Source organism: Ascaphus truei, unplaced genomic scaffold, assembly GCF_040206685.1.
Source record: "Ascaphus truei isolate aAscTru1 unplaced genomic scaffold, aAscTru1.hap1 HAP1_SCAFFOLD_1175, whole genome shotgun sequence".
In the NCBI taxonomy this organism is placed as follows: Eukaryota; Metazoa; Chordata; class Amphibia; order Anura; family Ascaphidae; genus Ascaphus; species Ascaphus truei.
Genome location: NW_027454045.1, coordinates 17501 through 27461, shown reverse-complemented (window position 1 = coordinate 27461; position 9961 = coordinate 17501). Strand labels below are relative to the sequence as shown.

The following is a 9961-nucleotide window of genomic DNA, read 5'->3' as shown; positions in this document are numbered from 1 at the left end:
AGAGGTGTACAGGGCTCTGGCACCTGCAGTCCCCTCCCCATACCTCTGACCCTAATAGGGGGTCAGGGAAGAGCAAGGACCACCTTTGGTGCCCTAGGCCAGTGGTGGGAGTCCAGGGACCATCCTAACCCTGAAGGCCAATTGAAGTTTGAATGCAGATGCGTTGTATGCTGTATATGCAGAGGAAGAATAAAGATCCCTTCTTGTTAAAATATACTCCTGCTGTGTGAGTGCAATCTATCCGGGGGAGTAGTGTGAGCTCTCCTTCAGGGACTCACTTCAGATCCCTGGAGCCTGCAAGAGATGGAGGCGCTGACACCAGAGTGAGAATGAACCAGCTAATACCCCAGAAACCTGTCCTGATGTCCCCACTACCACCGGCGGACACCTCAGTATCCTGTAAGCCAGCAGGTACCAGCACTATACACCTGGTAGCAGAGCGTTGCACCACTAGCCCCTTCTCTGCCAGAGACTTGCAGAGCGTTGCACCACTAGTCCCTTCTCTGCCAGAGACCTGCAGAGCGTTGCACCACTAGTCCCTTCTCTGCCAGAGACCTGCAGAGGGTTGCACCAATAAGCCCTTCTCTATCAGTGACCTGCAGAGCATTGCACCACCAACTCGTTTCCTGCCCGAATACCCAGAGCGTTGCACCAATAACCTCTCCCCTGTCAAAGATCTGCAAAGCATCACTCCGTTATCCCCTTCCCTGTCAGGGATCTGCAGAGCGTCGCTCCACTAACCCCTTCCCTGCCAGAGGCCCGCACTGGGGATCCTGTACTGTATCCCCCTCTGTGCGGCTTCTTCCTTCCAGGACTACATTTCCCAGCATGACTTGCGTTTCCGGCGGTGCTTCTGCCCCCAATGTATGCTGGGAGTTGTAGTCCTCACCCATGCGTCACTTCCGGCCGATTTGTAAACAGCGGAGAGAAACGGTATACAGAGGTAAGCAGGGGCTCGGGGCCTTCGCGGTGACGTCATACCCGCCGAGTGCTCAGTACGTCCCTCATTATGACGTCATGTTCTTATGTCTCACGGTCCTTTTCTGTGTGTTGACATCATACTCATCCTGCTGCTCTGTGACGTCATGACCCGTGTGAACTAAAACGGAGCCTGCTGTGACGTCCTATGACTGCTGACTGGTTGTGACCTCATATTGTCACTGTGACCCCCAGCTCTGCCGCTGTGTGACCTGTGCGGTGTTACTGTGACCCCCCCCCGCTCTGCCGCTGTGTGACCTGACGCGGTGTCACTGTGACCCCCGGCTCTGCCGCTGTGTGACCTGTGCGGTGTTACTGTGACCCCCCCCCCCCCGCTGTGACGCGGTGTCACTGTGACCTCCTGCTCTGTCACTGTGTGACCTGCGCTGTGTCACCCGGCTTTGCCGCTGCGCGACTTGACACGGTGCCACTGTGACCCCCCCGGCTCTGCCGCTGTGTGACCTGAGATGGTGTCACTGTGACCCCCGGCTCTGCCGCTGTGTGACCTGACGCGGTGTCGCTGTGACCCCCGGCTCTGCCGCTGTGCGACCTGACGCGGTGTCACTGTGACCCCCGGCTCTGCCGCTGTGCGACCTGACGCGGTGTCACTGTGACCCCCGGCTCTGCCGCTGTGTGACCTGACACGGTGTCACTGTGCCCCCTGCTCTGCCGCTGTGTGACCCGACATGGTGTCGCTGTGACCCCCGGCTCTGCCGCTGTGTGACCTGACGCGGTGTCGCTGTGACCCCCGGCTCTGCCGCTGTGTGACCTGACGCGGTGTTGCTGTGACCCCCCCCCGGCTCTGCCGCTGTGTGACCTGACGCGGTGTCACTGCGACCCCCCCAGCTCTGCCGCTGTGCGACCTGACACGGTGTCGCTGTGACCCCCGGCTCTGCCGCTGTGTGACCTGACGCGGTGTCGCTGTGCCCCCTGCTCTGCCGCTGTGTGATCTGACACGGTGTCACTTGAAGAATGGTGTGATATTAACTTGACAAAAGAAAGCCAAACCTGAAACTCATAAAGAGATATAGTATAGGATCTCTTCATATATCTTGAAACATAAAGATATCTTACACTATTCTTACAGGTATATGTAAACCAGAGAGACGCCATATTGTCTCTTTATAATTATCTGGTACATATGAACTTAAAAAGGAAAAATGGTTTTATTAAAGGAAATATATTGATGAAAATATAATCAAGAGGGCCTCTCAACTTTCCAATATATCGTGCCAAAATGTATAAACATTAAGAGATAAAATTCTGGGAACGAGGAATATGAGGACATCACAAGAATGAAATAATTGGAAAAACAGGATATTGGCAATTAGGACAGATATCAGGAAAGGTTATACGGGTCAAGAAATAATGATGATGGGACACAGTATGGATGTATGGCACAATTTGATGGGGAACACATGGGAAGAGTAACAATTTGTGAAAAACAAGTACATATATGTCTATAATCGGAAATCCGATATCAGGGTATAAAGATGTGGATTAGTGGGAGGAGACTTCAGAATTATTAGGGTTGTTAGAATCTTCAGAATTATCAGAATAATGTTAGGATTTACAACTGCCTATATTTGAATAATTCTCCATCCATAACCTGTGCTGAGGATGCCTGTATAATTTGACGCTGTGATGCTGTGCTCTGAACTTGTCTCTGAATAAATCTGGAACAGAGAATCTGCTTCGTGTTCTTATTGACTAAGGTGCCACACCTTAGATACCAGAACCTCTACAAAGAAGGATCTTCATCACTGTGCCCCATGCTCTGCCGCTGTGTGACCTGACATGGTGTCGCTGTGACCCCCGGCTCTACCGCTGTGTGACCTCACCCGTTGTCGCTGTGAACCCCGGCTCTGCCGCTGTGTGACCTGACGCAGTGTCACTGCAACCCCCCCAGCTCTGCCGCTGTGTGACCTGACGCACTGTTACTGCGACCCCCCCAGCTCTGCCGCTGTGCGACCTGATGCGGTGTCGCTGTGACCCCCCCGGCTCTGCCTCTGCATGATCTGACGCGGTGTCACTGTGACCCTCCCCCCGGCTCTGCCGCTGTGTGACCTGACGCAGTGTCACTGCAACCCCCCCAGCTCTGCCGCTGTGTGACCTGACGCAGTGTTACTGCTACCCCCCCAGCTCTGCCGCTGTGCGACCTGATGCGGTGTCGCTGTGACCCCCCCGGCTCTGCCTCTGCATGATCTGACGCGGTGTCACTGTGACCCTCCCCCCGGCTCTGCCGCTGTGTGACTTGACGTGGTATCACTTTTAACCCCTTTCTCTCTTCTCAGCCAATCAGAGCTCAGGACCCGGCGGCAGTGTGATGATGTCAGACCTTTACATCTGCGTACAGCTGGCGGATCAGCCACTCGCCCCCAAATCCATTGTGCGCCTCCCAGGACCCACCCCTTGCGCTGGTCTCTGCGTGTCAGCCGTCAAACACCTCATCACTTCTACACTACCAGAGTCCCTGCCAGACCCGGAGCTGATCGGTAAGGACTGACCCTACTATTCCTGCGCAGCACTCCCCTACAAGCATCCCCATACTCTCTCCTATTCCTGCGCAGCACTCCCATGCAAGCATCCCCATACTCTCTCCTATTCCTGCGCAGCACTCCCATGCAAGCATCCCCATACTCTCTACTATTCCTGCGCAGCACTCCCATGCAAGCATCCCCATACTCTCTACTATTCCTGCGCAGCACTCCCATGCAAGCATCCCCATACTCTCTACTATTCCTGCGCAGCACTCCCCTATAAGCATCCCCATACTCTCTCCTATTCCTGCGCAGCACTCCCCTATAAGCATCCCCATACTCTCTCCTATTCCTGCGCAGCACTCCCCTATAAGCATCCCCATACTCTCTACTATTCCTGCGCAGCACTCCCCTACAAGCATCCCCATACTCTCTCCTATTCCTGCGCAGCACTCCCATGCAAGCATCCCCATACTCTCTACTATTCCTGCGCAGCACTCCCATGCAAGCATCCCCATACTCTCTACTATTCCTGCGCAGCACTCCCCTATAAGCATCCCCATACTCTCTCCTATTCCTGCGCAGCACTCCCCTATAAGCATCCCCATACTCTCTCCTATTCCTGCGCAGCACTCCCCTATAAGCATCCCCATACTCTCTCCTATTCCTGCGCAGCACTCCCATGCAAGCATCCCCATACTCTCTCCTATTCCTGCGCAGCACTCCCATGCAGGCATCCCCATAATCACTACTATTCCTGCGCAGCACTCCCCTATAAGCATCCCCATACTCTCTACTATTCCTGCGCAGCACTCCCCTATAAGCATCCCCATACTCACTACTATTCCTGCGCAGCACTCCCCTATAAGCATCCCCATACTCTCTGCTATTCCTGCGCAGCACTCCCCTATAAGCATCCCCATACTCTCTGCTATTCCTGCGCAGCACTCCCCTATAAGCATCCCCATACTCTCTACTATTCCTGCGCAGCACTCCCCTATAAGCATCCCCATACTCTCTCCTATTCCTGCGCAGCACTCCCCTATAAGCATCCCCATACTCACTACTATTCCTGCGCAGCACTCCCCTACAAGCATCCCCATACTCTCTCCTATTCCTGCGCAGCACTCCCATGCAAGCATCCCCATACTCTCTCCTATTCCTGCGCAGCACTCCCATGCAAGCATCCCCATACTCTCTGCTATTCCTGCGCAGCACTCCCATGCAAGCAGCCCCATACACTCTGCTATTCCTGCGCAGCACTCCCCTACAAGCATCCCCATACTCTCTGCTATTCCTGCGCTGCCCCCGCCTCCATGCTTCCCCATAGCACCTCTCTGCTATTCCTGCGCAGCCCCCGCCTCCATGCTTCCCCATAGCACCTCTCTGCTATTCCTGCGCTGCACCCGCCTCCATGCTTCCCCATAGCACCTCTCTGCTATTCCTGCGCTGCACCCGCCTCCATGCTTCCCCATAGCACCTCTCTGCTATTCCTGCGCTGCACCCGCCTCCATGCTTCCCCATAGCACCTCTCTGCTATTCCTGCGCAGCACCCGCCTCCATGCTTCCCCATAGCACCTCTCTGCTATTCCTGCGCAGAACCCGCCTCCATGCTTCCCCATAGCACCTCTCTGCTATTCCTGCGCAGCACCCGCCTCCATGCTTCCCCATAGCACCTCTCTGCTATTCCTGCGCAGATCTGATATACTGCGGTCGGCGGCTCCGAGACGATCAGACTTTGGAATTCTACGGTGTCCAATCAGGCAGCACCGTGCACATTCTGCGCAGAGCGTGGGCGGAGCCTGCACCCCGGCCCGGTGAGAGAGAGCACCTCATACCGAGAGAGCGAGTGGCGTGAGAGACAGCCTGCTGCGTGCAAGCCCGCCTCATACCCAGAGACAGCCGCGCGGTGTGAGAGAGGCAGCCGCGCGGTGTGAGAGAGGCAGTCGCGCGGTGTGAGAGAGACAGGCGCGCGGTGTGAGAGAGACAGCCGCGCGGTGTGAGAGAGACAGCCGCGCGGTGTGAGAGAGGCAGCCGCGCGGTGTGAGAGAGGCAGCCGCGCGGTGTGAGAGAGACAGGCGCGCGGTGTGAGAGAGACAGCCGCGCGGTGTGAGAGAGACAGGCGCGCGGTGTGAGAGAGACAGGCGCGCGGTGTGAGAGAGACAGGCGCGCGGTGTGAGAGAGGCAGCCGCGCGGTGTGAGAGAGGCAGCCGCGCGGTGTGAGAGAGGCAGCCGCGCGGTGTGAGAGAGACAGCCGCGCGGTGTGAGAGAGACAGCCGCGCGGTGTGAGAGAGACAGCCGCGCGGTGTGAGAGAGGCAGCCGCGCGGTGTGAGAGAGGCAGCCGCGCGGTGTGAGAGAGGCAGCCGCGCGGTGTGAGAGAGGCAGCCGCGCGGTGTGAGAGAGGCAGCCGCGCGGTGTGAGAGAGGCAGCCGCGCGGTGTGAGAGAGGCAGCCGCGCGGTGTGAGAGAGGCAGCCGCGCGGTGTGAGAGAGGCAGCCGCGCGGTGTGAGAGAGGCAGCCGCGCGGTGTGAGAGAGGCAGCCGCGCGGTGTGAGAGAGGCAGCCGCGCGGTGTGAGAGAGGCAGCCGCGCGGTGTGAGAGAGGCAGCCGCGCGGTGTGAGAGAGACAGCCGCGCGGTGTGAGAGAGGCAGCCGCGCGGTGTGAGAGAGGCAGCCGCGCGGTGTGAGAGAGACAGGCGCGCGGTGTGAGAGAGGCAGCCGCGCGGTGTGAGAGAGGCAGCCGCGCGGTGTGAGAGAGACAGGCGCGCGGTGTGAGAGAGACAGCCGCGCGGTGTGAGAGAGACAGCCGCGCGGTGTGAGAGAGACAGCCGCGCGGTGTGAGAGAGGCAGCCGCGCGGTGTGAGAGAGGCAGCCGCGCGGTGTGAGAGAGGCAGCCGCGCGGTGTGAGAGAGGCAGCCGCGCGGTGTGAGAGAGGCAGCCGCGCGGTGTGAGAGAGGCAGCCGCGCGGTGTGAGAGAGGCAGCCGCGCGGTGTGAGAGAGACAGCCGCGCGGTGTGAGAGAGGCAGCCGCGCGGTGTGAGAGAGGCAGCCGCGCGGTGTGAGAGAGGCAGCCGCGCGGTGTGAGAGAGGCAGCCGCGCGGTGTGAGAGAGGCAGCCGCGCGGTGTGAGAGAGGCAGCCGCGCGGTGTGAGAGAGACAGCCGCGCGGTGTGAGAGAGGCAGCCGCGCGGTGTGAGAGAGGCAGCCGCGCGGTGTGAGAGAGGCAGCCGCGCGGTGTGAGAGAGGCAGCCGCGCGGTGTGAGAGAGGCAGCCGCGCGGTGTGAGAGAGGCAGCCGCGCGGTGTGAGAGAGGCAGCCGCGCGGTGTGAGAGAGGCAGCCGCGCGGTGTGAGAGAGGCAGCCGCGCGGTGTGAGAGAGGCAGCCGCGCGGTGTGAGAGAGGCAGCCGCGCGGTGTGAGAGAGGCAGCCGCGCGGTGTGAGAGAGGCAGCCGCGCGGTGTGAGAGAGGCAGCCGCGCGGTGTGAGAGAGGCAGCCGCGCGGTGTGAGAGAGGCAGCCGCGCGGTGTGAGAGCTCTGCCTCATACCGAGAGAGACAGCCGCGTAGTGTGTGTGAGAGAGAATGAGCGCGAGAGACAGAGCGAGCTCCGCGCTCCGCCCCCTTTGCCGGACGCCGCGCTCCGCCCCCTTTGCCGTCCGTCGCGCTCCGCCCCTTTTGCCGTCCGCCGCGCTCCGCCCCCTTTGCTGGCCGCCGCGCTCCGCCCCCGTTGCCGGCCGCTGCGCTCCGCTCCTGTTGCCGCGCTCCACCCCTGTTATCCGCCGCCGCGCTCCGCCCCTGTTACCCGCCTCTTTCCACAGAACCGGTGGATAAAGTGGCCGCGGGCCGGGAGTTCCGTGTATTGCACACAGCGCTGCACACAAGCTCCTCCTACCGCGACGCCGTGAGTATCCCGTGTACAGCACAGCACTGTCATTAAATCTGTGTCACTGCCTCCCCCCTCTGTGCTCGGCCTCCCCCCTCTGTGCTCGGCCTCCCCCCTCTGTGCTCTGCCTCCCACTTCTGTGCTCCGCCTCCCCCCCTCTGTGCTCTGCCTCCCCCCTCTGTGCTCTGCCTCCCCCCTCTGTGCACCGCCTCCCACTTCTGTGCTCGGCCTCCCCCCCACTGTGCTCGGCCTCCCCCCTCTGTGCTCTTCCTCCCCCCTCTGTGCTCTTCCTCCCCCCTCTGTGCTCAGCCTCCCCCCCTCTGTGCTCGGCCTCCCCCCCACTGTGCTCGGCCTCCCCCCCTCTGTGCTCGGCCTCCCCCCTCTGTGCTCGGCCTCCCCCCCTCTGTGCTTGGCCTCCCCCCCTCTGTGCTCTGCCTCCCCCCCTCTGTGCTCTGCCTCCCCCCTCTGTGCTCTGCCTCCCCCCTCTTTGCTCTTCCTCCCCCCTCTTTGCTCTTCCTCCCCCCTCTGTGCTCGGCCTCCCCCCCTCTGTGCTCGGCCTCCCCCCCTCTGTGCTCGGCCTCCCCCCTCTCTGCTCCGCCTCCCCCCTCTCTGCTCCGCCTCCCCCTCTCTGTCCTCGGCCTCCCCCCCTCTGTGCTCGGCCTCCCCCCCTCTGTGCTCGGCCTCCCCCCCTCTGTGCTCGGCCTCCCCCCCTCTGTGCTCGGCCTCCCCCCCTCTGTGCTCGGCCTCCCCCCCTCTGTGCTCGGCCTCCCCCCCTCTGTGCTCGGCCTCCCCCCCTCTGTGCTCGGCCTCCCCCCCTCTGTGCTCGGCCTCCCCCCCTCTGTGCTCGGCCTCCCCCCCTCTGTGCTCGGCCTCCCCCCCTCTGTGCTCGGCCTCCCCCCCTCTGTGCTCGGCCTCCCCCCCTCTGTGCTCGGCCTCCCCCCCTCTGTGCTCGGCCTCCCCCCCTCTGTGCTCGGCCTCCCCCCCTCTGTGCTCGGCCTCCCCCCCTCTGTGCTCGGCCTCCCCCCCTCTGTGCTCGGCCTCCCCCCCTCTGTGCTCGGCCTCCCCCCCTCTGTGCTCGGCCTCCCCCCCACTGTGCTCGGCCTCCCCCCTCTGTGCTCGGCCTCCCCCCCTCTGTGCTCGGCCTCCCCCCCTCTGTGCTCGGCCTCCCCCCCTCTGTGCTCGGCCTCCCCCCTCTCTGCTCCGCCTCCCCCCTCTCTGCTCCGCCTCCCCCTCTCTGTGCTCGGCCTCCCCCCCTCTGTGCTCGGCCTCCCCCCCTCTGTGCTCGGCCTCCCCCCTCTGTGTCTCGGCCTCCCCCCTCTGTGCTCCGCCTCCCCCCCTCTGTGCTCCGCCTCCCCCCCTCTGTGCTCCGCCTCCCCCCCTCTGTGCTCCGCCTCCCCCCCTCTGTGCTCCGCCTCCCCCCTCTGTGCTCTGCCTCCCCCCCTCTGTGCTCCGCCTCCCCCCTCTGTGCTCGGCCTCCCCCCCTCTGTGCTCGGCCTCCCCCCTCTCTGCTCCGCCTCCCCCCTCTCTGCTCCGCCTCCCCCTCTCTGTGCTCGGCCTCCCCCCCTCTGTGCTCGGCCTCCCCCCCTCTGTGCTCGGCCTCCCCCCTCTGTGTCTCGGCCTCCCCCCTCTGTGCTCCGCCTCCCCCCCTCTGTGCTCCGCCTCCCCCCCTCTGTGCTCCGCCTCCCCCCCTCTGTGCTCCGCCTCCCCCCCTCTGTGCTCCGCCTCCCCCCTCTGTGCTCTGCCTCCCCCCCTCTGTGCTCCGCCTCCCCCCTCTCTGCTCCGCCTCCCCCCTCTATGCGCTGTGTCGCGGCGACTGACGCCCCCCTCTGTGTCGCGGCGACTGACGCCCCCCTCCCCGTGTCTCAGGTGTTTAAGCTCCTCGGTAGTAAGGAGTCTCTGGAGCAGATCGTCGTAGCCACACCAGGCCTCAGCGCTGACCCCGTGGCAATGGGTGAGTGACGCTGTACTCACGGGGGAAGGGGCAGGGCCACAAGAGCTCACAATCTAACCCTCCGCTGTGTATTCAGGCGTCCTCCAGGATAAAGATCTCTTCACCGTGTTTACCGATCCCAGCATGCTGGATACGTGAGTGTGATACCTCTAGGATTGCACACAGTGGCCCGGTACCTCTAAGGACAGGCGGGCTTTTCTGGGGCTGGAGATGGGGGGGTGGACACCTCTTTGGCTGGGGACAGGGGGGCGGGCTCCTCTAGGGCTGGGGAGAGGGGGGGTCAGGCTCCTCTAAGGACAGGCGGGGTCTTCTGGGGCTGGAGATGGGGGGGTGGACACCTCTTTGGCTGGGGACAGGGGGGCGGGCTCCTCTAGGGCTGGGGAGAGGGGGGGTCGGGCTACTCTAAGGCTGGAGACACAGGATCATCACCTCTAGGGCTGGGGACACGGGATTTGTACCTCTAGGGCTGGGGACACTGGCTCGGCACCTCTAGGGCTGGGGACACGGGATTTGTACCTCTAGGGCTGGGGACATGGGATTTGTACCTCTAGGGCTGGGGACACGGGATTTGTACCTCTAGGGCTGGGGACATGGGATTTGTACCTCTAGGGCTGGGGACACGGGATTTGTACCTCTAGGGCTGGGGACATGGGATTTGTACCTCTAGGGCTGGGGACAT

At 62.2% G+C, this 9961-nt stretch overlaps 1 protein-coding gene across 4 annotated transcripts in view; it reads left to right on the top strand.

Annotated features, from left to right (window-relative positions):
• Positions 1-269: 269 nt before the first annotated feature.
• UBL7 (ubiquitin like 7) overlaps positions 270-9961 on the top strand; it is a 27124-nt gene continuing 17432 nt past the window's right edge. The window contains exons 1-6 of one of the 4 annotated variants that reach the window (XM_075581258.1): positions 270-411; positions 3273-3473; positions 5156-5275; positions 7267-7349; positions 9198-9282; positions 9359-9416. In XM_075581258.1, coding sequence (XP_075437373.1) covers positions 330-411; positions 3273-3473; positions 5156-5275; positions 7267-7349; positions 9198-9282; positions 9359-9416 — 629 coding nt within the window. In that variant the 5' untranslated portion in view covers positions 270-329. Of the gene's footprint in view, positions 412-798; positions 944-970; positions 996-2551; positions 2694-3272; positions 3474-5155; positions 5276-7266; positions 7350-9197; positions 9283-9358; positions 9417-9961 lie in introns of those variants that run through there. The other 3 variants (XM_075581259.1, XM_075581261.1, XM_075581260.1) reach the window with 3 other exon arrangements.